Below are 27000 nucleotides of genomic sequence, written 5' to 3' on the forward strand. Positions count from 1 at the left end.
TTCTACTGAACGCATTGAAGTACTTTTTGAGGCAAAGTAGTTCTGAAATAGCCTACCTTCACTTCAAATGTCTTTCTCCACTTCGATAAAAAGTGGTTCAGGGCCCCTTTAATTTTTTTTCCCATCAATCTCGGCGCTTGGCGCGGCGTACGCTGGGTCGCCAGAGTTACTGTTATGGGCCGCTAGCTGGACCATGCTTTCCTCCATCTACGTCCGTCATGGCTACCGTTTTCGTTGTGATGCAACTTTTTTTTTACCAAAGCGTTGTTTGCACAAACCTTGCGCGAAAGCGCGAAACGTTTCTGAGCGAGACAGAAGCACAAATAAACGGTAACGAGCACTTTTCCTCACGTATTTATGTTCCTGCCTCGCTGCCAACCGTTTCGCGCTTTCACACAAAATGCTTCAACACCAACTAGCTCAATCTGCTGTTATGTTGCTCAGTTTTGGACACTTCACAAATAACTATTCCAAGGACCTTTGAAGCTAGCCCCAGCGCCATGGACAATGTCGAGAATCAACACAAACGCACATGTTGGTGCATGTGTAGGTGTTTCGTACGCGGTTTTGTTTTGGCCAAAGCGTCGCTACACGCCTATGCGTTTTGCGAACTGATCAGTTACATGTGTAAATGTCCAAATTGATGGATTCGTTTGCTAAGGAAAAACGCGAGCGGCTTGAAAGTGCCGATGCAAGCCGGAAAGGGGCAATAGATTCCAAGATTGTTGATGTGACCGACCAATTGAACTCGTTTGCGCAGTACTGTACGACAAGCTCATGCTCTGGGAGAATTATGATATTTTCAGGCGCAGAAGTAAGTCTTTCCGTCTTTGATAGCGCTTTAAGGTCTTAATTATAGCTGAGCCGTGCGCCGCTGTTTTTGTCCATGTTAAGCGCGTATTCACGAGCAGCTTGTTTTGTTCACAGAAAAACAAATTCCTGAGAGCTTTGCTTAGTCATTAGTCCCAGGAATTTCTACCGTCTGACAGTAAAAGCACAAAGTTATTCGAATTGAAGGACCCTTCAAGAGGTACTGATGGGAAAATTGACAGTTACAATACAATTAAATTGCCTATTTGTCCGCCCGTAAGGATCGTTACCGCACAGATACATCGCTAGAAATATGTATTTCTTTCGTTCTCTCTAGTCTGACATTGGGAAGCCAACGGTGAAAAAAGGTTGTCGATGGCACCTCGTCACACATGATCTTCTTACAGAGGATGAACTGGTACGTCGAGATCTTGTTATCTGCAGGTAAAGGAAATTACTGTGTCTGCAGTACCTGTGCATTACCTGCTAGCTTCAGTTTCGAGGTGCCTTTGAAGTGGCTAGGAACATCGGGAATTATTCCGAAAGGTTGACTTTACGTTGCTGTTTTTTTTTTTTTTCTGTAGGACGATGCTTTGGCGAGAACGACTAACTTTGCAACTTTGAAGTTTGAACCATTTATCCTCCATGTACGGTGTCACAATTTGGATGCAGCCCAGAAACTTGTACGTAGAAATGCCTTTATGGGTCCAAACTATTTTATTATCACTGTGGAGCTAGCCAGAGAATATTTATTTTGCTGCTTAAAAAATGCAGACAGAACACATTTTTGATTTTATGGAGATTTTTGGCGTATGCCTGAAATAGGTTCAGACTTTTGTTGAACTATACTGACACCATAACCTCTCACAGTAATTATGTATACTGCGCCTTGAAGTAATCTAACTTTCCATAACAGTATGCAGTGTACTGATAGGGGGATATTGCATTTTGGGCTCGGCTGATTGGCTGGTGTTGAACCAGCGGGAATGAAACTGGCTGTAAGTACTTGTTTCCTTCTTGCTGGTACCCCAGCCCAACCACTCAGCACTTCAGTGCAGTGCAGGGTAGCCAACCGAGCTTAGTCCTAGTTAACCTCCCTGCCTTTATCCTTTTCCTCACTCTCAGCTGCAGCTGAAATGGCCATGTCCACTAGGTGGACACTTACAAATACCTCTCCTGCTGTGCCTGTCATACATTGGTACACGCAAGTGCCCTAGTTACTAGTGAATTTTATCTGAATCAATTTTGGTGTTAACTTGTGCAACCTCTGTGCCCGAAAAGAGGCGTGTTCTTGTGATGGCTGCACACTCCAAGTACTGTAGAATCAGCATACTACCTGAAGAAACCACCAGGTGGCACAGCTTGGCAGGCTTTACTGTAGCATCACTGATGTGTAGCTTTTTTTGACGTTCTTGGCATAGTTCCATGTTGAACTGTAGTCATTATCATCATCAAATCAACTTTGCATCTGAAATTATTCCTGAGCTCACTTTATGGATGTGCCACTTTGTCTTACTTTTACAGCTGGCCATGAGCATAGGGGCTGGATGTCGCAATTCCGGCATAATGTTAAGCAAAACGGGCAAGGTTCATGTGGTAAGCATTAATTGTGGCACTTTCCTGCTGGAGAACGCCAAGCAAGGTCAAGAACAATATTTGTATTGCAGGCAGTTCGGTCCACACTTTCAATGGAGGTTCCACTTTCTGATAATGGAAACGTCCTCGTCACACCTGGGGTATGTGTTCCACAATGCCGATGAAGTAGTTGTATGCAAAATATATAGGTGCATCTCTTCCTTCTTCCTTATAAAATTTTAAAAATCTGTTCACTGCACACAATGCGTCTTAACTACGTAATTCATTGCCACGTTAAACTTCTTTTTCTTTTCAGTACCTCAAGTTTCTAAGGCAAAAAGCGAATGAAAAAATGACAGAAAACTGGAGACGGCTGCAAAGGTAATGCAAGCCCAGCACTATGTTTTTATATTTTGGCTTTCCCTTGCATATCTGGTTTGCCGTGTTTTGTTTGCACAAAAGCTCAAATTATCATTATCACAATGACACACCACCACTGATAGAAGTGCTGCATCAAGTGCTACTCGGAATGCCAGTTTGTGCAAAGCGAGTTTTAAGACCGAAAAAATTAATGTAAGATGCTGGAACTGTAGCTCTACCCTAACCTTTTCAAAGCTTAAAGGTTGTGTGCGCTGGTATCATGATTGAAGCTTCATTAGTTTTCGCTGTTGCTGCTTTGCACCTTATGTGGAACTACAACCCTTTTTGTTGCGTAATGTGAAATGCTGCTGTTTACTTGTTTTATTTGCAGGTTTTCTGCTGCACTTAACATGCTCAACTGTGAAAACGAAGGCAATGCGGCAACGTGTAGACTTCCCAGAGATTCGGTGGCTGCAAGGATTAAGAATGAGAAGAGTTCCGCTGCATTTGATTATGATGAAAGCATTTCTGGCCTGTTTGGCTTCTCCACGTGATGACTTCAAGGCACCATGTATGCACTGGGAAGTGTGACAGTGCTTTTATACCATTACATTTTGAAAAAAACTATAAATGCTTTTGTGTTATTTTAATGAATGACTGCTATGTGCAAAATGGCTTTTGAAGATGTGAAAAACACATGATGTGCCTATAGGCTCTTGTCAAAATACTATGTGGCAGTGCCACAGATGTCCCTAAATAAAGAGCTCACCACCTTATTTGATCCTGAACATTTAACATACATAGTGGCAGCATGGTAGCACTGTGCCTGTCACCACAGCACAGACAAAAGTTTGTGAGGAAATAGAAGTGGGCGGCTCTAATGGCGCAGTAAAGACGAGTAACAGCAATTGTATTGCATTTCCTGCCATCAGAGTGCGGTTACGGAGTTCCAGGGTGGAGAATGGAACCAGCATGCTCCACTAATTGATAGTACGCATTTAGATGCGCTCTGTGTTTTATATTAATGCACAGGGACAGGCAACGGCGGAGCGGAGCCAACAACAAAACCCCGTCGTCTTCTTCTGGCGCCCGCATTTGTCACTACATTACCTTTGCTTCATTGTGGTGCATATTTCTGCCACTTCTCGTGTTTAGTGCGCATGAGCACACATAGGCATCCATGAGGTTGGCGCCATTTGGCTGAAACTAAAGTGGAGTTGTACGATTGTACTTGGCAGTACCAGCTCCACGGCCTTGTGCAGTTGTCTATAGATAACATACCTCCAAGGAAACGACCGACACTGCACAGCCATTGTTCCACTGTAGACACCTGCCTGGTGGGCTGTGGCTATGCAAATTCACTTTATGGCTGGACACTGCATTGTCAACGTGGTGAGCTTGCACTGTAAATGTACCACCTGCCTGCAAATGAGCAGCTGACACATTCAAAGGTAAATGTTCAGCAGATATCAAAGAGCAAAGAAAACTCCAACCAAAATTTATTTTGTATATTGGCCAAGACTGAAAAAATTCTGGAAAGAATTCGTCAACACAAGAATGACCTTTGCCACTTAAACAGAGAATGCAGTGCGGTGGCAAAACACTGCAAGCTTTTTCGACCACCAGTTTAGCCCCAAAGCCACCGTCGTATTGGAAAGAGAAAAGAACCACCAGCGGCTGTGGTTCCTTTTGGAATCCTAGCACACCCAAAACATGTTGGGTAACATCAGTCATTGCTCAGGAACACTTCCTGCCGTTTACTCTCAATAACTGTGAAAAGTGTTTGCGCAAAGTGTTAAAAAACGCATATACCTAAGCACTGCTGCACCTCACGCCAGCTTACCCATGAAGGGGCTGGTCGGGCTCCGAAACATCGGGTTTTTAGAATTGAAACAAAATTTCAGTTGTAGTTTTCTTTGCTTTTCAATTCAGCTGAAATTTTGCATAGCCACTGCTCTAAAATATACACCTGCCTAACAGGCCGTTAACCTTTCATGGATGAGCAGGCAACGCACCAGAAAATTATTTTTTTCTTGCCAAATTTTGGTTTTGAGTACGGAGTTTCACGTATTCGGCCAAAATAGAACGACAGGCGGCAAGCATCGCAAGTGGATAAGGTCTCCTCCTGCTGTGGTATCATGCAGGTAACGTCGAGGAAATGCTATGTGCACCTCTGTTTTATATCCGATGAGAACTGCTCGTAAGTGGTCCACACAAAGCCATAGATTGCTTGGGGTGAAGCTTGCTTCCAGTGTTCTGCCTGGTGATGCCCCCCTGTTGCTGGAAACGTTTCCACAAAATATATATATTTTTTTCGTTGACCATTCTTATTCTCCAGATAATTTTGCACATACATTTCCTTCTATTATGTTTATCTCGTCTCTAAAAGGTTAACAACTTGGCGGGCTTGTACAACGGTTTACATACCGTCCATCCGCAAGTAGACATCACACTTTTCACTTTCATTGCTCCACCACACCACTCACCCCATATGGCATGCTCGGGAATAATTTTGTGAGAGAATGGACCAGTGCAACGTAGGCGTAACAAAACAATAAGCAAAAAGCAAATATATATTGCTATCTTTGTTATTTTTGAGGAACAATATCAGCAGCATTTCCTCTATAATTAAGCATCTATACCTTTATAACAAGTGCCACTGGTGCTAAGTGGCTGTTAAATGGTTTCAAAACAGTAGTCAATGCTACTGGGTTAGCCACATTTGCCATATCCCTTGCTTTGGGACAAGTGCAAGAGAAGAAACTACTAAGAAATGGAACAAAGCGCAAAAAAACGATGATGATCCTCTATTACAGCACGTACCCACAAAGGGGGATCCAATAGGCAAAGGAACGGGTGGCAGGAGGCAGCACTAGAGAAATAATCATTCTAAGAAGCGAAACTACAAATGCAAAATGAAACGTGAAAAAAAAAAAAAATACTCATCTGAGCAGTCAGACTAACTTAAGCACTATAAGAGAGGTGTTAATAAAGAAGAGATCGAAGATTGCTTTCATAAAAAATTTGAGGAAACAACAAAGAAAAAAATTTTGGAAAAAAATAAATGTTGCCAAGTTCTTTAACTGATCCTGTGTCTCATAAAGGGCAAAAAGCAACGAGGCTTCGAGCGAGGGGCTTGCAAAAAAAAAAAAAAAAAAAAAAGGAGTTCTATATCGCAATATTATAATGCAAAATTCTTAGAATAACTATAGTAGTGCCACTTTCCCTTCCACGCCTTTTCCCTCCCGGTAAACAATGCCAGCAGTGCCATTGTGCTCACAGGGAAGCTCAAAATACAAGTGTTGTCCACTTGCTGCTGCACCATTGTTTCTTACCACATCATTCCTGCGCTCTCGACACAGCACCAGCTCACTCTCCCAGCAAAAGACTCCCGTCAATACCACAGAAGGAAAGAAACTAAGAGTAAGTGTCAAACGATACAGCTGAAGCCAGAAAAAGTCTGCCCAGTACATGATCACCTTGCAGAAAGCTTTAGTGAATCCCACTGCTGCACTCGGTACATGCTTTTCAGAAAAGACAATGGGTCCGACAGCAATGTGCGGACGCCGCACTTGCAACAAAGATAAATGTGTGCGCTACAAGACATGACTGAAGATTGCACAAGCATATTGCGAGAATATGTACACACAGTACCTGGCAAAGCACACAAATAAGTACGCGTCGGATGAAACCTACTGGGAACCAAACATATTGTGCTCCAAATCTGCAATTTGCAGCACAGACTCCGAGGTCATGTGTTGGGCTGACTTTTGGGGGCACAGGAATGAAGACAAAAATTGAAGGGAATGGCTTGCTTGTTACACTGGTGTAACAAGTGAACACCAGCTCACTATACAAGCAGACCTTGTGGTTGTGAGCCTTGGCAGTAGAGCATGAATGGAAAAATGAAGCCTCTACAGCTACCATGGCTCGATCAAAATTATTGTTCACACTCTTCTGGTTGGTGAAATACCCGCAGTATTTTTACACATGAAAATAGAATGTTGAAGAATAATTTTGCAATCAAAACATAAAAAAGGTTTTAGACCTGCATCTCCCCCTTAACAGTGGACTGTACTATATATTCTCTGTAGGAGTGTATAGAGGAACAATGGTAGAGTATTTGTAGCATATACATTAAATTATGGGGTTTAACGTCCCAAAACTGTGCAGTGGGTTATGGGACGCTGTGGTGGAGGGCTCCAGATTAATATTGACCACCTCGGGTTCTCTAATGTGCACCTAAACTTAAGTAGACAAGCGTTTTAATCTGTTAGAATTAGGAGTACCAAAGTGCAAAGAAGCGTGTTCATGAAAAGTGGGAAGCAGGTCGTGTGGCAGAGGTAGAGAAGGAATGGGAGAGCTTAGAAGTGTGCGCACATGTGTGTGTGTGTATCAGGGTTCTCCCCAGAAATTTTTATGGGTGGATGTTTTGCAACCGGGGAGGAAGGAGTACACATGTGACTAAGCGTCTGCGTTTTTCTGCTTTTCCCATACGACAATTCCGCCATTCTGAATAGTAAATTGACCAATTTTGCACTTTGAACCCTTTTAAGGGGCCATGACACCAAATTTTTTAGCTTAAGTTATGCATTGCATGTCAAACTGTATGCATCCCACAGCAAGCTCGCAAAATTTGAGTGCATTTGGTGCAGTAGAAAATTTGTATTTGAATTTTTTTAATGTCACAGTTGAACTGCAAAGCAGTCTGGCGACACTGAGTGGTGACAAAATGAATGAGCACCCTTGGAAACTGCTACCTCGAGTAACAGATGCCAGTCTCGAAGGCCATAATTCTGTGTACTGCGAACACCGGAAGTGATTGCAGCTGGAAATACGTCACAGCCGCCACGCGTTGTTTCATTTTTGCATGTACATCTCAGCATACCTTTGTGTTTTGCTACTGCTTTTTATCACACAAGGGAGGAAATTGTGGGCAGAAATCAGCGGCAATGCCGTTGCTATCCCATTGGGTGGTAGAGCGTGCGGAGAAACGTTCGATGTGGTCTCGAACTGTTTCAAAGCAGATGACACAGAGATGGCTCCTCAGTTCCCGATATCACACAGTCTTGCCAAAATGGCGGTTGCTGTGGGTGGAGGAAGTTGAGCGGCAGAGATTTCAATTAGAAATTTCTGGTTAAAATAGAAGTGTTGGGCGACCGTGTCACGGCCCCTTTATTGAAACTAACAATTTGAGCCAGCGACGCATCCTAACATGATTGCCACATTTCGTCAGGACAAAGAAATGCACAGTTTGCCACTGTTGAAATGCGGGCGAAACGTGCTGATGATTCAAATTTGCATCAGCTAAATAGGAGGGCTTTCTGTCTGCATGGCAGCAGTAACCAATTGCAACGCTAGTTTTTAAATTTTTTTGTTAGCTTCTCTTACTTTAACGGCGCAATGTGGCACTATGGCTATTTGAAGGTCAGATCTCTCCTTTTACGATGGCTAAAAAATGACAGCGTTGCGTCAACGAAAAGTCATGCTAGTCACAAGCTTGATTTTCTACCTGACTGTTGTTCACAGCACCCTGCAAAAGTGAGATTTTCTGAACTTGAATGTCACTTTTCTAATATTTCCCCATGTGATAAAGGAACACCTGAATGTTGCAAAAAAAAAAAAAATAAAGAAAGAAAGGAAATTTTTTACTACTCTACTGCGGAGCGATGGACCTGATGCAGCGAGTGGTAAACCAGAGCGGTGGATGATATTTCCACCGCCATTCACAGCGGGTAGACCGTTGATATACAGTGGAGTCTTTAAACAGAAGCCCAAAGGACCAGGGAAATTGGTTCCGTTTATCAGGAGTTCCATTTACTGAGAGACAAAGCTGAATACAATTGCATGAATACGAAACCAACGAACCATTAGGACTGTGTTTCGTTTAGGAGGCAGTTCCACTTAAGCAATTTCCGTTTGTCAAGATTCCACTGTACACTAATATAATTTATTGGTATAAATTAATGCCGCAGCAGACCACAGTCACTTGCAATTAGCTCGTCAAAGAGGTGGGACATGTGTCGAGTGAGCTCCTGAACAACACTTTGCAATGAGGTGAACACAGTTTAAATCATGGATACAGGACCTCAGTCAGGTGCAACATAATGCCTCACACATTTCTCTTGCCATTTATCTCTAAATTGCCACTGAATTTTTTGCGTTTCACCCCCATCAACACGTGGTCACAGCAGCTGGGTATCGAACCTGTGACCTCATGCGCAGCAGCAGAATGCCATAGCCACTAAGCCACCGCGGCAGCTTTTTACAGCATCTATATTCAGTAGTATTATGGGGCAATCATAAGCTTAAGCTCATTACAGAAGACCAGAAAAGTCTTGTTTCACAGCCTGGCGGCAAAACACAAGTCCTTTAAGTGCATATTTCTGTAAATGATTCATGTGTTCTGCTTGAGGTGTTCAGGTTAAACCAAGCAGACTGTCCCAAAATAATTGAGGAACACAGCCAAGCAATTCAGAAAACAAACATCTTTATGTGTTGTTATATTTACAGTTTCAATCACTTCTACTAGACCTAAAATGCTGCGGCAATAAATTCGCATCCTAAACATCACGTGCGTGCTAACAGAGGCATCACAACTTTTGCTTGGGAAAAGAGAGGGGAAAAAAAAGCACTCTAGCAACGTACTTTACAATGTCATGTGTTGTCCACATAAGCCTCAGTAGCACAGTGCGGTAAAACATGCACAGTCAAAAGATCTAAAAACAAGTTACAATTGTTCATGTGCAGTTTTGCTCCCAAGCAACGACGATGAAAATGGTGGCAGGACAGAGCTTGGGTGCGCACATCCCAGGAGCCCCCGCCGAATGACTTGACGACAGAAAAAAGTGTGTGTGCTCGCACATGCAATAGTGACATTACAGATACACAATTCCAAAGATTCTGAACACAACAACCGATATACATATATATATATATATAATATATATACTATAAGATGAGATATTTATAAATGTGCATATTTTATCGTTTTTCTCCTTGCTGCTTTCTAATAGTGTCACAATAACTCCTCAAGTTTGTTACAACATTGTTGTCTCGTGCTCTCCTTGATGGTGGTAATTACAGCTAAAACTTCTATGCTATGTACAGGTTGACTTCCAGGGATCACAGTTGGCACCCGTAAAAACCACTCAAGGCACTTTCAGGTATCGTGTAACACATCACTCTTGATCTCACATTTTTCTCTCGTCGAATCAAAGAAACAAGACGTCGGTGCGTGTGCACACATTTGCCGACCAGAAAAATATCTCTCGGGCACGAAGCCCTGGCTAACATGTTATCTGTAGCTCACTCCATTATCTTTTCTTCAATAATTTGTGTTCTTACTTGCTCATTCATTTGTATTTTTTTTTCTTTTTACACAAGGTACCAAAGAGCAGGCTCGCTCGAGAACAAAGACAGGTGCCCATTCATCTGCTTTAGCACTTGCTAACACTAAAAAACACTTGTTGTTCGCATTTATCAGGAAAAAAAAATGTAAAAAAGCATGCTACCATGCAATCATGGCACACACGTACTATACGTACATAGTGAGGGGGTTTTGCGTTTGTGGTGATGGACAGGGAAACACTGAAGTGAGGAGTGATGACAATAATAATAATAATAATGATGACAGGAATAATAATTATAATAATGCAACAAAGATGGATGTGGACACAACAGCAGCAGTGAGGGCGAAGCTACAGGCAGAAACAAAGGACTGGAGATAAAACCCTATGTACACACGTCCCACAATTAGTGTAAGCTCGATGCATGGGGACAACAGGCGCCACCACGGCGGCAGAGTTCCGTCATTGCTGTGTGCACGTGCCAACTTAGTTCAGAAACTTGCGGCACCTCCGGGAGCCGCATGAGCACGGAATCTTGACGTCTTCGATGGGGAACTTATAGTCGTATGTCAGCTCCTCTCCTTTGAGAATGCTGGAAGGGGGCGAAAATAAGTGGACAGAGGAAACCGTTTAGAAGTTACCACATGCAAGCTGTTCATGAGCATGAGCCATAGTAGTTTGGTTCAGAATAATCACATGTGGGATTATGCACATGTTTGCACCAATTATCGAAGCATTATCTGCTCAGTCTCCAGCATAGTCTCAAATACTACAGCATTTGTAGAATGCCAGAATACCTTGCAGAATGCCACTCCAATCCCACACTAGTAAAATAATTATAGTCTAACCTTGTTGTAACAAAGTCACATTGGACATGAAAATACCTTCGTTATATATGATATTAACATACAGATACTGGGAAAAAAAAATTGCGATCAGGTTTAAGTGAAGAACATATAAGTGGGGCGACTCCAACGGGCCAGCAAAAGGTCTCCTGAATATTTTGATGGTCCCACAGAGTCTTGCTGTGCAAGTAAAATGGACTGGAACAACCATTACACACACGCACTGCCACAAATATGCAACCGTGCAATTAGTGTTATCATGTGGAATTGGCATTTTTGCTTGCCGACTGTGATCCAACCAGGCCAAGCCACCGCCGTCAGATTTTTCGGACATGGAGGGGATTGCATGTGGTTCTGCACTACTACGGTAATCAGTCTAGCCTGTGCGTCTGATTTTACACTCGAGTGCCAATACGTTCTATGAATGCAAACATATTGACAATGAGCTTCCAGCAGTGGCTTGTCGCCAGTCATTCCGGCGGTCGCACTGCTTAAGTTGCCAGCCCTAATTAGCACTGCTCCGTCGGTAGCCTGCAACCAAAGTTGCAGTTTTGGAGACAACATTGTTAGTGGCCGTTACGTTTTCAGCATCAAGCGCACATTTCATGCCTGGAACAGTGTGCAGTGTCTAACATTTTGGTTATTGCCGTCATGCATTGGTGCTAGGGGTACGCTGCAGGGCCGCAGAGAAGTCCGAGTAATCGTGCAGGTCTGGGAAGTCAGGCGGGTAAAATATTCATTGCCGACTGCATTTTACATTTTGCCAACAGAATAGAGTGGAACCCCGCTTGTATGTTTCTCACTGTTGTGTTTTCCTGGCTTCTGAGTTGCGTTTTTGCGGTCCCAACCTAAATTCCATTGACTCTCATGTATTACGTTCACATTTCATACGTTGCCATTCTGTAATGTTCCCACATCTTGTGCTGCATTTGAATGTGGTGGCCACATAAAGTTAGCAGCACAGAGAGAAATTCACTCGTGCACGTGACTATGAAGATGATAAATGTATACAGTTTACGTTGCAATAGGCGACGAGTACATTTTAATAAGTGACCAAAGTTTGCAATCAGCGACTGAAGGCCTAACAAGCATATTGGGAGAAAATGTGCACAGAGCACTTGGCGAAGCACCCAATCATCCAAATCAGCCAATCGCAGGGATACATTTACATTGGGGCCAGCAAGGGTCCTATATACGTTGCATAATTGGCAGTGCTCTTTAGTCAGTTTCGCCACAATAGAGCTGTGTTATGCAGTGAAGCATATCAAGAGTGGAAAGGGGCCACTGTCATGGAACATCACGTGCCCGCATGCACGCACTGTCCCTGGTCAGAGTAAGAGCGCCGAGACGCCTAATACCTGTTTTGCCGGCCATTCAAGGCTCTTACTGACACTGTGACAACCTGCGCCTTCCTCACTGTTATGTATTCCCGGCTGCTCCGTTTTTTTTTTTTTTTTCTTCCACGGTCCCTAGAAAAACATATCAATGGGGCTCTCTCCTGTATATATTTTGCGTCACGTGCAAACAAAAATTTGCTTCACTGTGACCAACACTGTGTCGGATCCCACATTTTCTATTTCATTATAGCAGGAGAAAACTCTGCTCAATTAAAGCACGGCCAACCGAACTTTGAATTTGTAGCCTGTCTTAATAGCCAATAATTTTTTATGTCTGTGTTTATCTCGAGGTTCGAGTGTATAAAGAAGCACTGCCCTTGTGGTGCTTTTATGTAGTGTGATTCAACTTGCTAGAAGCATTGGTGCACCATGTCAAATCTGCCAGAGAAGTATTTGCCTGTGCGACACAGAGGCCACGACTTTTGCAATGGATCATGCCTAACTTGTGCCAGGCACTGTAGTACTCAAACTGCGACAGTCATTATAGCTTGAGAGGGGTCCTGCAGAACATTGCATTCAACGTTATGAAAGGTCCTAAATAACAGCTGAAGTGACCGGAGTGAGCATAAAGTGCAGGCAATTGACAAAGCCAATGACTGCAGCAGATGACAAAACTGTACTGAGAAAGCGATGTCCTGCACTTCTCTTCTACTTTCAATTCTTCACTGTGAGGCATTTAAAAATATTATTTAGATCTGACTACTAGATTATGTATTTTCTTGCAGACCACTTAATGTTAAAAAAACTGCTTAGTACTCAAACCTTTTCTTTCATGGTGTGATGTCATTTCACTCTGAGGTCTCACCCTTTCATTTACGCACACCTGACATCATACTGAAGCCTTTTATCCATGACAATACAGTGAAACCTCGTTACTACGAACACCACATCAGCGAACTTTTCATATTAACAAACTTTTCAGAAATCCCCTGGTGACTGCTTATCATTTAAAAATATTTCAGCACAACAAACTTCAAAACACCGAACTTTTCCAGAACAACAGTTGTTATTCAGCTTCTATATCATGTTAACAACGTTTCAGTACTAAACATTAATTCAGAAATATGGGGATTCTTAGATTGCCATGTATCCTTCACGGTAGCCAGAACAGTAAGGCTGGCTGGCAGGTGATAAGGTGCAGAAAGTGGATGCTGCAGAGCATGGCTTCAGAAAAACATTACCTGAGGAAAAAAAAAAAAAGCGGGAGAGTACTTCTTTCTTTTTCTTTTGTTCTATTGTGGAGCAATGACGCATCAGGTTTTGTGAGCACATACTCGGGCCAGACAAGTGTTGCCGAGCCACGGAGGCACATTTTCCTTCTTTGGCCCTTCTTTCTACGCATGCCTCTTCGTTCTTTTCTGCTTCTTTTTGCGGCGAAACAAGCTACGCACGCAGAGACATGTAACATTCATACTCGCGGGGATGTCACGCAGTTGCACTTTGCACTTTCCAGATGGTGTCATTTACAAGCGCTGGCACTTTGTAATTGTTCAGATGTTGGCCTCGAGCGAGACAGTTGCGGTGTCTTACAAGGAATGTGAAAAACAAACATGCCACAAGAAACACTAGACTTTAGGGGGGGGAAGGGGAGGTGACATGGAGCTTCCTTAATGTCAGTGGTTATCTCGGCAATAAGCATCTATTTTGCGCGCATCGTGCCACTCTTACTTACGGTGCTTCAGTGATGCGCGCCAGCGGAACTATGGAAAATAGCAACAGCGTGGGACGAGGGCCAAGAGCAACGTTTTCGTGGATAGCTCACATGGTGACAACTGATGAACTGATGAGTTGATGGGCGGAATGGTTAATTTTGAGGCTTTCACTATAAGAACTTTTCAGCGTAATGAAGAATTTGCCACGCTTCCCTGAAGTTCGTTATGTAGAGATTTCACTGAAACAATGTGGTGAACTAAAAATGCTTGCGTGCCGCAAGTGCTGAGTGGGTTTCATTCTCTTTGGGCTTGGCAGTGGCCTTAAAAAATCATCACCCTGATCAGCAAATCTATACTTTGTTTCATATGCAGCACGCAACGCTGCTTAAGGCTAGAGATAGAGAGACGTCTCACTCCTTGCATTCAAGACCAAAATATCGTTTGTCACACATGAAAGAAAAATATAGGTATGTGTAATGTCATTCTATGTCCTATAAAGTCTCACACTTTGATGTCACACAATATAAAATAATTATTACATGAAAGGTGTCACAGATCTGAACCTATTTACCGCCAATCAAGCGAAATGACACGTTTCTGTGAAAATGGCTACAGCACACCATTAACGCTTGCGACCAAAACATAGTAGTACATTGCACACCAGAAGCACTAAAGTGCACAAATTATAGGCGATATGACGTAACTTTATTCTATAGAAAGCATTGCAGATTAAAAAGAACTGCACTGCTAAACATGCACAGTTGAGATTTCTATGACTACATTAGTTGATCAGCTTTTTTGCAGCATTGCCTGCTAAGTATGAAACAGAGTATAGTAGACAAAAATTTACATTGCAATAGCGTGGCTAAAGATGTGCATTGAGACTGTCTGCATTGCATGCAGGGCAAATGTGCCACACTTGGTGTGCTACAACCACTTTGTTTTCAATTACTCACCTTCTCAGTGCGAATATCACAATATGTTTCTTGTTGTCCACAGAAATCACCTTTGAGTAACAGTTGGGCTGCAGAAGAGAAACATCAAAGAGAAAAAGCTAAGTAAATGTGCTTGCTCACAGGTCCCTCAGAGAAAGAAGGACAAAAGGAAAGCAAAAGAGCTTGCAGGCATCTCAGCTACACATAAAATTAAGAAAATCATACGCAAGTCAAATACAGTAGATTCTTGTTACTTAAATCTGTGAGGAGAGTGTGAATCTGTCTGCATGCAGTAGAATTTTGAATTGATGGGTGTGCCTATAACATGAAGCTTTAGTACAGGAGCTCCTCTCTAAATAGTTAAATCTCGATATAATGAACTTGCTAAAATTGGCAATTTGCCCCGTTAAGTGAAATTTCATTATATTGAAATTCAACTTTTATGCAAATAAGTACAGTTGCAGATGGATTTTTCTTACAAGGAAGAGGCCTTAAGATTTTCCTAATTATTGGGCAATTGGTAAAAGCAAATTTGAACGAGAAAGCGTTAATTTTGTTGAATTTGAAAGTTGGCAAATAAAGATATGGTTTCATGCCGTGTAAATGATATTTTCTCATTGGCGGTATGAAAAGAAGCAGGCCATGCTCTTGCGGCTCATAGTGTCGCCCACAGCGGGACGACGTTATCATGGGGAGCAATGGCAGTGGGGAGCAAATACTTGGTCTGTCTCTCACTTCAACGCATTTTCAATACTCAAGATTACGCAACCTCCAGTTCTGAACACGTAGGAGGGCACCGCACACGATGCCACGCCACCTCGGCACGGCACGCCCACTCTTGGCACACGCAGCATATGATTTTGAAATCATATGCTGCGTGTGACCGTGGGCTGCATATGAACTTGACAGCCATACGGAGGCTATAAGAGTTGGGGTCAGGCATGTAAAAAGGGGTAGCTGGCCCATGCCGTCGTCCGACTCATTCACACTAAGAACGTTGTTGAAGGGAGGAACGTGTTCTCATCGAGAACGAGGAGCACTGGGATTTATTTACATTATCTACACGAAGAGTGGAGAATATTACATCTCATCAGTATAGCATGACTGAAGTGAAGCACACTGAGCAGCCGAAAACATCTGCTTAAACCCCTTCTGTCCTCCCCAGATCCATAGGTGAGGGGAACTGCCGTCCAACCTTTGTCTAATAGGAGCATCCAAAGTCGTCGAACGATCTGCATTGAGGGCAAGGGTTCACACACACACTCCCGCACCTTTGTTCACTGAACACACAGAAAGGAGGGGAGCCTCGTAGACAGGGGTTGTCAGGCTTGACTCAAGCTGGTTCATCATGGTTCCTGGGATGGCCCCGCAGTTAGCTGCAGCATTTGTCAAATGACCAAGGCAGTTACTGGGGTCCGTGACGAAACGCCTTAGAGCAGCCTTTTCCAGAAGTTTTCTTGCTCCCATTGGCCTGTGGAGGCGACACTGAACCAACAAACAATACTTGGTCCGCCAAACGTGTCTTGCCGGCTGGCACCACGGGTCTGTCCAAGGGGGGCGCATTGTTGCCTTCACGAAGCAATTTGTCGCAGTGGGGCAGGAGAGGCTAGAAGGTTACTACCCCCGCTGGCTGATGGTAACAAGTCACGGCCATGCTAGAAAACGAGAGTCACACCAACCTGCCCCCCACCCCCCTCACCTTGCGCACTTGATTGCGTTACTGCAAACAAGAGCCCTCCCCCACTTTCCTCTGTGCTCATGCAGGAAGAAATTTAGTCACCACCCTTCTCGGCTCCCTCTCACACACCTTCACTTACACCTTATGCATACAGTACTCGGGATACGATATAATTTTATGGCACCTGGACTTCGTGTGGAGCATGACTCTGCTCCTCTTCAGCGGTCCCTCTTGGTCATGTGGTATGTGATTTGAGGTCGTGCGTTCGCAAGCAGCTGCTTGTAATTCAACCGTTTGACTATCTCGAAGTTGTTATTTATTGTCTTGGAATCCCTTTGCGGCAGCAGTGAAATTTAGTTATATTGAAATCGTTATAAACACACTTTGTAATATTGAGGTTCTAGATACATGGTGTTTTATGGCCAAGAAATTTAAAAGCTCAATACTTCGTTGTATGGAGAATTTCATTATATTGAAGTTTGTGACACAGAGGTTTAGCTGTATTACTTGAAAATGTAGAAATTCTTTTTCTCAGCAACCACAGCACCAATTTTGACGAGGTTTGTTGCACTTAAAAAGAAAAGTTAAAATCTAGTAAGTGCAGCAAGTGAATTTTCAATTTATGCTATAAATTATTTTTGAAAAATTCTTGAAAATTGCAAAACCTGAAAATTGCAAACACCCTGTGTCAGCCATTCCATAAGGAAGGAATCTATAGTATTTTAACATGTTCGGAACACACAGTCTTTGATAAAACAAGTTTTATCTACAAATGTTTAATAGATGGTGGCCTAAAAAATGCACGTTATGAAAATATTACAGCCATGTTGAAATTGGAAAGCGAATTCCTCTTGGCCACTGAAGCTATGTGGTAGAGGTAACATATCCATCCAAGCATAGCATTTTTGAGATTTGAACCTGAAACAGCAATGACAATATGTGGCTTGTGCCCACTCACCTCACAAGAGTGGTTGATGAACCTGGCGGCATTGCCGTGCATCGTGGCATCAACAACCTCATGGTCGTCAATGCGGAACATGTAACAACCAATCCCCTGCAAACAACAATTGGTCACAATCAGTTTAACTTTCACAACCACAGATGCAACTGCACAGATTGTTATAGCCAAAGTGATTCTACAGTTGCATGTTGCAGCAAGGGCTTCATACAGTGGGGCGACACTTTGAGCTAAACAACTTTGTTTAAATCATAAGTTCTATTACGCTGAGAGTTGCACATTCTAGCATTTCAAAGAATGTTTCACAGTCCTGATGGATTGTTGACTAATGAAATAAATCAGTATAATCACGCCTTAAGTACAAGGATTCGGATCAACAAAGCTTCAGGCTGCCGTTGTGACAGAGCTGTGACAGTAACTGTCTAATTACAGATGTCTGTCGCTCCCTGACTTTCTGCCACATACAATCTACAAGCTAAATGTGCCTTGACAAATGCAGCAGTTAACATGCCAGGAAACCAGTTACAGTCAACAACAAATTTTTCAAATGCCCAATTTTTCTGATATGCCTGCTAATTCGGATGCCTTCATGGCACCACCACTTACCGCTTAGAGCCAACATATAAGGATGTCCAAAATTTCGGACGTTGAAACCCTTTGCCGTCCGATTTTTGGAATTTTTCGCCAACCACAGATCCAAAAGCACAATAATCGAAGACACAACCGCTGCCATTTTAATTATCTCACAACATCGAGCCAGCGCCCTTGCATGCTGATCGGCTAGCCGCCATACAGGGCAGCAACTCTATGCTTAACTGCTTTGACGTTCGCTACTGCACTTTTCATTTAAAGAATTCGCCGCTGTCAGCAATGGTGTTGACTCCGTTTTGTTATCTTCACCGATGGCTTCGAAGCGCAGAAAGTACGGAAGGGATAGAGTGTTGCATAATGCCAGTTTCCGAAAATCAGCTTCGCTGCAATACAGCAGCATCGCACGGTTAAGCATAAGCAATGTATTGGGGTGAAGCACACCAGGAGCAAAAAGGAGCCATTGTCACAGAACATATGCATTCTTAATTAGACATGCATGTACCTGGCGTCTCCTGTCACACTTTGAGCATTGACACGCCTAATAAGTGGCTGGCTTTCAGGGCAGTTTTGGACGTGCCTGTGGTGATTTGAGTCCTTGAGGACAGTAAAAGCATGTGTTCATATTTACAAACTACCCAATTATTTAAATATTTTTGTGGCCCCTAGAGAGTCTGAAAAATCAGATGCTGACTGTATTAAAATTCAGAAATTAGGTGAGGCAGTAGCACAATATCTTTTATCGAGAAATGGAAAACATGAATCAGTAGACATACTTTATTATTCTGTAATCATCCGATTTGAGGTAGCAAGCCCTGCGTTTAAGCAGGGCTGACATCTTCTAGCTTTCATTAAGCTTCCTCTTTCAATGAGTAAAAGCCACATTCAAGCTCGTTAAACACACTTCCCACCATGCTGGCTCACACAATGGATGGTGCACGTGCAACTGATGCCTAGGACAGGAGGTCACGTGATTTGTTGAGGGTGCGAGTGAAGTCGAGAAGTTAAGATAAGAAGGCTTGTGCTGTTTGATAAGCGTATTACAAGGTCTCCAGAGACACAAGGAACATGCAGTCTGTTTGGCTGCAAGTCAAGATCACTGCAGTAGTTTAGACTGCGTTACACGACCTTAAAGCTTTCTATCCAGCAAGTACACATATAAACTTGGCATGCTCGCTGTAGTTCTTGGCTGTTCACCAGTGGACCTCAACACTGTTTCTATGGCCCTCAGTATAACCTATGTGTGTGACTTCGTGCCCCATCACTGATGAGCTACTCAAACGTCAGCATAGCAGCAAACATTTTGTGACAGTCTGCTGCCTGCCTGCCTGCCTGCCACACCTGCTAGCAGCGAATTTTTGTTGTGGCTGCACTTCCTTGGCTTGTAGAGCTAACCAGCACAGCTTGAGCAATCAAAGTTAGTGTTTGGTGTACAGTTGGCGCAGATCCAGTTTCAGCGGCCATATTACTCTCAGGAAGCCAATGAACCAACTCACCAGTGAAAAAGGAGAGTATCGAATAGAACCCCAACTTTCCTCACGGCTGTCATTTTTCAGACATTGCGCATGTGGATCATGTCTATAAAATTGAGTGTTCTAAGTTTTGGTCAGTGTTGCATTTCGGTTCAACATGGTGGCAGTACTGCAGGATTGTTCAAATAATCAAGCAGGTATGAAAATTCGGTCAGTGAGAGTAAATGAATTCGTCTTCGGCTTGTCTTGGCTATGAGCTATGTAAATGACACTGCGAGTTGCTCATCAAGACCAAAACTATCGGCAGTATTCGTTTTCAAACTTATATACTGTATTTACTCTATCTAACGTGCACATTATTTCCAATGAAACAGGTTAAAAAATTGCGTACATGTTAGAATCGAGTACGAGCCTAAATCTACGTTACCATGTTGCCATCGGCATTTCAAAATGGCCGCCTTGTACATGCTTTGAGCCTAGCTGCCGTAGCTTCCTCCATGTGCTGTAGTACGTGTGCTTAGGTTAGTCCACCGTCCGTCTTCCCGTTTTCTGCATTTGCTCTATCAGCATAGAAGTACCGACTGCAAAGACAAGCCGAGTTTATCATGATGCCGCAATTAAAAGGAAAGTGATCGTATGTGTGGAGACGGACGGAAATCAGGCCACATCACGGGCATTCGGAGTTCCCAAAACTTGCGTGTGAAACTGGCACGAACAGGAGAGGCGTTCTATTTCTGGTGGTAGCCGCTGCATACGGTGTGGCCGCACGGCCCTTATCTTGAAAGCTATCTGCGATGGAGACAGCCTATGCACCTAGGTGCGCTGTGCTGTGTTGTTGCTTAGGTCGTGCTGAAGCGAGAGGCCGCATAAAGGCCAATTTGCTCAGTCTTGGTACTGCACTTCCTCACACCAGCATTTTGTTAAAGAGTTTCCTCGGACATTGAGTGATATGTGTTTGTGTTTGCTTGAGTGTCCATGACACCATGCTCGTTAATTTAATTAGTAAGCAAATGTTTAAAAGTTTATACAGTCGATAAAACTACTATCCTTACTTTCCGCATAGCTGTCTACTAATTTGTTATCGCAATTGATGCTTCAGCTTTAGGGCGAAACTGCGACTTTTTTATTTATCGCAACTTTAGTGCATTGGGACTACATCTATATCTTTCTAAATGAGAAAAAGCTGTATTTCTGTATAAAAGAATGAGGTGCGTGATACTGTAAAGGACTTTTCTTTTTTCAGGTCACAGCAAACGGGTGAGCATTGCAATCAAAGGCGTTTCCCCCCCCCCTTTTTTTTTTGGTCACAGAAAATGGGTGTGCGTTACAATTGAAGGCGCATTAGAATCGAGTAAATACGGTATTCGTTTGTTCCGAGTACTTAAAAAATTCTGAACACTGAAATTTAAACTGAAAAAATATTGAATAGCACAGCATTTGATTGAATGTACGTATTGAATATTCACACAAGCCTAGCCTGTACACATTTTATGGTTACTCTCTTAATGAAATACTGGGATGAAGCTGGTAACACTAGTGATATGGTCTGAAACCATTGTCAACCAAACCTTTTAGCGCCTTCTCTGGTTGCGTGTTCTTCCCTGCTGGTGTAAAGCTTTAGTCATCGACACAAAATTCATTACGCTCTTTTCCCTGGCAGGTGTTGTCAACTTTGCCAACAAATTTTCATTTGGACAACTATCACCGTCGTCCTAGCTGTTTATGTTACATCTTGGTACATCTTGCGTCACTTCAACGAACTTTCCAAACCTTGCGGCTTTTCGCAGAACCGCATTGCCATATTCAGCCTCATATGTCGCGACAAACCAAGACATTAATTTAATTTTGAATTTTTTTAAGCTCCTGCACAATACTGACTAATTCGACTGAAGATCCCCCTATCACACGAAAAAACGAAAAATAACCCACCTTGCTCTCATAGTACTTCTCCCTCTTGTCTGTGAGGGCTGCTCGGATGACTTCTCCAGCGTACTCAATTATCATCTCTCCTCCATCAATGTTGCGCTTGCAGTACAGGCCTCTTCCATGAATGCTTGACCTACGAGGGAACAAAGATAAAACACACATGCAGCGACATGAATCAACGCAACTTTTTTTTTTCTTTTGCTGAAAACCTTGTCCGCTAATTAAGTTGCGCTACCTTCAGTAATCTGCTGCCTTATATACACAGCAGTCACACAAGGCACTTTTGACTGTGATCAAGACCAAAAGGGATCAAATTTCTCAAATGTGACAGGCTCATTTGCACAAGCTGCAAAAGGGAGCCAATTGCAACAGCGAAATTCGATCCTGATTGAGCTGGCTCATGCTCCAAAATGTCCCATGTGATTGGGATATTACAAATATTATATTCACATTAATATAAAGTTACGAAGAACTATTGACCCAAAACATATATAAACAATATATTAGTTATGAAGTGAGCCATAGCCATGGGCCTAAAATAATTTTAGCATGGGGCAGCTGCATGAAAAAGAAAAAGCATTTAAGAGGAAGCTTTAGCTCGGGCCCAACTCTGACGCGGCCTATTCAAATACATGTAAAACGCAAAAACGTTTTTATGAGATAACCCCTGGACCGATTTTGATGAAATTTGTTGCATTTGAAAGAGAAAGTTAAATTCTAGTGACTGTTGGAAGCGGAATTTCGATTTAGGGCTTGAATTTTCCTAAAACGATTTTCAAATATTTGACCATTTGAAAAAAATAGAAGCACGAAGTTTACAAATTCATAGCTATGCATCAAGAACTGATATCGCGGTTCTGTAAACGGCATCCATTAGATCACTCAAGGCGGACAAATTCAATATGCCATTTTACATTTTACATGAATTTGTTACGTTGGTTACAACGGTTTTACAAAAGTTGTATTTCCCTATGATTAAATTTTTTTATATTCATGTGTAACATATCAATTTTGTCCGCTATGGATGTACTTTTAGATGCAATGCACAGAATTGTATTATAATCTTTAGTGGTTGAGTTACAGAGTTGTAAACTTGATAGTTTCGTTTTTTGAAAATTTTTGATTTTCGCCAATTTTTAATAAAAGATTGACGACCTAACTCAAAAATTCGAAACCAACAGTCACTAGATTTTAAGTTTTTCTTTTAAATGCAACAAACCTCGTCAAATTTGGTGCAGTGGTTGCCGAGAAAAACGAATTCTCCTTTTACATGTATTTAGATAGGAGCACTCGAGCTAAAGCTTCCTCTTAACGCTGGGATATCATGTGGCAAAACGACTATGAAGCTCATTATGCTGGGGATTATGAATTATTTTTGATCACTAGCGATTGCTTTCGCATCACACCTCAAGCAATAAGCAGCTGCAGCGGCCAGGATTGAACTCTCGACCTAGAGCTCAGCACCGCAGTGCCATAGCCACTACGTGACTGCAGCGGGTCATGTAGGAAACCACACAGTCACCTTTCACAGCAATGAATTGAGCCTTCAGCCTGGTTTGCTCCACTGTGACATTTTACAAATAGAAAGCAGGCCCCCATGCCCACATTCACACAGGTAGATTTGTTTTCCTCTTGTGGCACTGAAAGGGTGGTTTTACTGCACAGCCCAGTTGTCTAATGGCTGAGCTAGCTGTGTACAAAAGGATGAATTTGGAGGAATGCAAGGAAGGTTCCAAAAATAAGAAAGAGAAGATGGTACACTAGGTGAAACAAACATGCCATAAGAATTCATGGCCGTTGCTAGTTCAACGATGGAAGGAGCGTCAGCCGAGGAGGAATTACGCATGCACAGAGCACTGAAGAGAGAGTAGCAGCAGACTGGTGGGGTGCCTCAGGTTATTCAAGTACAAATCCCGATGGCAAACAGACTTGTGCTGACAACGTGGTCGCCAATGGAAGTGCATGCTGTTATCCGGTATGAATGGGCACCTGTTCCCTGCATTGGAAGCCGCACTCTCGGGATGTCACTTCAAAAACAATGCTGAGGTGGAGCAGAATGTGCGACAATTCCTTGCATCGTAGGGAACCAAGTTTTACCAGAGTGGTTTCTTCAATCTGATTGCACGCTACGACAAATGTTTTGATGTTGGTGGCAACTATGTGGGAAAACAGTGCAAGGTGTATAGTTAATGACGCCATGGTGTATTTATTTTTTATTTTTTTGGCAACAAAGCTTCCGTGTGAAAATAAATGACGAAACCTACTGTCAGAATCTCCCTCGTAAATTTCTCGAACTGCATTTGGAATAACTCCGGATATGATATGCTGCTTCTTAAGCAGATAATTTTTTAAGAAGTGTCATGCTATATTCATGCAAACATAACCAGCACCTTAATTATGAGATTGCTTCTAACTACCATAAAAGCAGCATCTTGGATACCCTTTAAGAGATACTGAACCGCTACGACAGGTGTAGTATTGGTCGCCAGATGCATCTTTGAGATGCATCTAGTGCATTCCCACATGTATTCCCCCATTACCACAGGTATCACAACTGTGCTGAAGAGTGGAAAAAAAAAGAGAAAGAGAGAGAAACGAAATTGCTGTGATATTTCACTGTTGTTCCGGCTTCCACTGTGAAACTGAAAATGAAGCTTGCATTACCCATTTTGATTCTGTATTGCCTCTAAAATTTTTGTTGTTTCTCTTCAGACAATCAGCGATACTTTGTTTGGCAGGTGGAGAACAGTAACTAGGCTAACATTTTGCTGTTGCAAAATCTTTGGTTAGTTTTGAATATTCATAAACGCCAAATAGTAGTTCCTTTTGAATACAAATAACAAAGTGTGTAGTACTCCATTCATATTCGAAACTTTGAATGTTCACCCACCCCTATTAGCGTGCTTTGTGGTGAAGCCTACCTGTAGACGCCGACAGCCTCCTTGGCGGTGTTTTTGAGGTGTCGGAAGCGCATGGCCATGGGAAGATCCAAGCTAGTCAGGCGCCGGGATGACTTGTGCAGAACCTCCACCTCATCTCCATTGTCACTGCTCGGATCGTATCGGGGCGGCGACCGGTGTGCAGACGCCAGGAACTTGAACATGTCGTGGTGTCCCCGCGACTTGAAGCCCTCCAGACGTGCGCAGCCTGATGGGTTCTCTGGCAGCTGCAGCATTGAAATGGTAATAGCATTTTGCACTGTTGTACTGAGCAACCGAAACCGTGCTGTACTCGCTAACAACTTTTTCTAGCTATGAAGGTGAAGGAACCAAAGCATGCGTGTAGCACTGCAGCCGGAAATTTTCGCACAACTTCACCAGTTTTCCAACGTTAGAAATAAGAAAACATGGTTGCTTTATATACTATAGCATTCAAGTTAACAAGTGTCATACAGTAAAATGCCATCAATTTGAAGCTGTAAAACAGTGAAAAATTGAGGTAAGAGGAGTTTCAAGATATGCGAAATCACAAAATAAAAGCCTGCTAACCAAGCATAGACAACATGGAGCCTTTTCAAAATGGCACCAGTAGTACTCTCGGTTGATCACTTTTACGTGACTCGGCAGCTTGTGTGACTCAGCATACTGGCATCTGTGGCAACAGCATTATTGGCATTATGCCAGGGACAGAGTCGGGGACTGAGTCGTCAGAACTATGCCAAGGACTGAGAACTTGGGACTGAGTCAGACAATTGATAATAATGCAAGACTTCAAGTCTATCATCCAGAGAGTTCATTACTGTCTCTGGACATGCAAGAGGTCTCGACGCTGCTAATTTCTACAGTGTAATGAATTCCAAACAATTTCCCTCAGAAAACCGAAACTGAAATGCAGATAAGTTAAACTGTCATGCCTTTAGCAGATGCCCACCAATGACGACCTGTTTACATCTCACTGTCGTGCGAATATGAAGCAGGCATTTTTATCAAGCTGCAATCACACTGAAACTGTGCTGTGGGCTCGCATGCTCTCCTAGTTTTGGCGCAGTGAGTGGACTGATTGCACCTGCTCAAAGGCACTGGCCATCTTGCTCAAGGTCATGATTAGAATGCTGTAACCACATTGATGCATCCATGACAGTGTCCTAAAGAAAGGCTCCACTTCCTGTTCACTGCTCTTGAGTGAGGCCACAACGGAGTGGCAGCGAGCACGCGAGCAAGTGCACAAGCGATATTAGAAAGAACGGGAAAGCATAAACAATTACCGCAGCATGTGTCTCGGCTACCTAGCACAGCGCCCTGTTGCCTAGGCAACCTGTGCGCAGCAGGAGGGTGGAAGGCATGGAGACCATCCAAAACATGGCAGCCATGACATGTTTCTGGCTCCTGTGATCACTGCTGGCCTGTGCCACCAACAATAACATAGCCTTCAAGATCGGTGTCTGTTACTAGGAGGGCGCCATCACTGGGGTGTGGATTTGGACACCACGGTTTGACATTGGTTGCTCTTTCCAACATGAACTTGGTTGGTGTGGCGCAAAGTGTGGAGGAACGTTTGGTGAGTGAAAAAAGGGCAGGTAGGGAGGGTTCTCTGGGAGTGATGTCAGAGCAACTCCTGCAAGATATTGCGCAAACTGGCGCAACCACAAGGCACGTGCCAAGGTTCGTTGATGCTGTTAATCGGAAGACGCTGTGGCCGCAGAATACCATTTTCACTTATTGGTAATACCACTGATAAACACAAATTAAGAGAACTATTGGGTATGGCTTTTCACTGGTATTTTAACAGTCAAGATTTCGCGACATCCGGAGTATGGCATGAAAACTTTCCAAGACAAGGGGTGAAAAATACATGGAGCTGACATTGTGGCAGGAAAGAATTACAACTTAACCGATATTTCGAAATATCAGAGTTCGACATACTGTGGGTTTAATGTATTGCCGAGGTGGTAGGGACATTTTTTTTTTACTTTGCTCTTTTGACTTCGGGCTCGAATGGATTGCTGCACATTTTACGCTCCTTTCAAAAGCAAAATGAACCTGCATCCTCTGGTGACTGTTCGTGGTGCACTAAATAGCTGCTCAGCTGACCTCCAAGACTTATGACAAAATCTCAGCAACAAATGGCTGTTAAAGTAAATGGTGTTCAATGTTTAAACTCAGGCTGCCTTTGTGGAAAAAATAAGCTACTCAAGGTCAGTAAAACCAAAAAATGGCGCCAAACTTGCCCGAACTACTGCAATAAAGTAATACATGTCCAGAAGATCCAACTCTGGAAGCCTTCATAGCCAGACAAGATGTTTCCACAGATAGAGCTGGGCCAGAGAACGTAGGCAGTGCAAACACATAAAACATTTGCCGAGCATCATTTACACAATCTTCCATTTCATATCGAAACCTTCCCACAGTGAAATGTGGTGTGAACCAGAAGGCACAACTGTCTTGCTGCAACCAAATCAATCACTTTTTTACTAGCGTTGCCATGAACAATACATATTTATCATTTATTCTAGACG

General features: G+C 42.9%; 2 protein-coding genes across 4 annotated transcripts in view; one reads left to right on the forward strand and one right to left on the reverse strand.

Moving 5' to 3' along the window:
- The first annotated feature begins 238 nt into the window (after positions 1 to 238).
- Positions 239 to 3521, forward strand: LOC142582746 (tRNA wybutosine-synthesizing protein 3 homolog). 3 transcript variants are annotated; one of them, XM_075692761.1, is made up of 7 exons: positions 239 to 546; positions 1148 to 1228; positions 1395 to 1493; positions 2335 to 2406; positions 2478 to 2546; positions 2702 to 2766; positions 3137 to 3521. In XM_075692761.1, the coding sequence occupies exons 1-7, from the start codon at positions 508 to 510 to the stop codon at positions 3297 to 3299; spliced, it is 588 nt and encodes a 195-aa protein (XP_075548876.1). In that variant the 5' UTR covers positions 239 to 507; the 3' UTR covers positions 3300 to 3521. The 3 variants fall into 3 exon arrangements, with proteins under 3 accessions (XP_075548876.1, XP_075548874.1, XP_075548875.1); XM_075692759.1 differs by lacking the exon at positions 239 to 546 and adding an exon at positions 553 to 814; XM_075692760.1 differs by lacking the exons at positions 239 to 546; positions 1148 to 1228 and adding an exon at positions 553 to 814.
- Positions 3522 to 9218: 5697 nt separating this feature from the next.
- The window catches only part of LOC142582747 (histone-lysine N-methyltransferase 2B-like), a 98114-nt gene continuing 80332 nt past the window's right edge, over positions 9219 to 27000 (reverse strand). Inside the window, exons 30-34 of the mRNA XM_075692762.1 lie at positions 24467 to 24711; positions 21549 to 21678; positions 17560 to 17655; positions 14945 to 15012; positions 9219 to 10686 (exon numbers count right to left, since the gene is read on the reverse strand). Of these exons, the coding sequence (XP_075548877.1) occupies positions 10581 to 10686; positions 14945 to 15012; positions 17560 to 17655; positions 21549 to 21678; positions 24467 to 24711 (645 nt within the window). The 3' untranslated portion in view covers positions 9219 to 10580. The remainder of the gene's footprint in view (positions 10687 to 14944; positions 15013 to 17559; positions 17656 to 21548; positions 21679 to 24466; positions 24712 to 27000) is intronic.

The sequence above is a fragment of the Dermacentor variabilis genome, chromosome 5 (assembly GCF_050947875.1).
Source record: "Dermacentor variabilis isolate Ectoservices chromosome 5, ASM5094787v1, whole genome shotgun sequence".
Classification (NCBI taxonomy): domain Eukaryota; kingdom Metazoa; phylum Arthropoda; class Arachnida; order Ixodida; family Ixodidae; genus Dermacentor; species Dermacentor variabilis.

Excerpts from the sequence above, each read along its gene's own strand:
- LOC142582746 (XM_075692759.1), top strand. The coding sequence starts at position 632 with ATGTCCAAATTGATGGATTCGTTTGCTAAGGAAAAACGCGAGCGGCTT. Across the intron at positions 1,229-1,394 it reads TTCTTACAGAGGATGAACTG|GACGATGCTTTGGCGAGAAC; the intron begins GTACGTCGAGAT and ends TTTTTTCTGTAG. Across the intron at positions 2,547-2,701 it reads ACGTCCTCGTCACACCTGGG|TACCTCAAGTTTCTAAGGCA; the intron begins GTATGTGTTCCA and ends TTTTCTTTTCAG.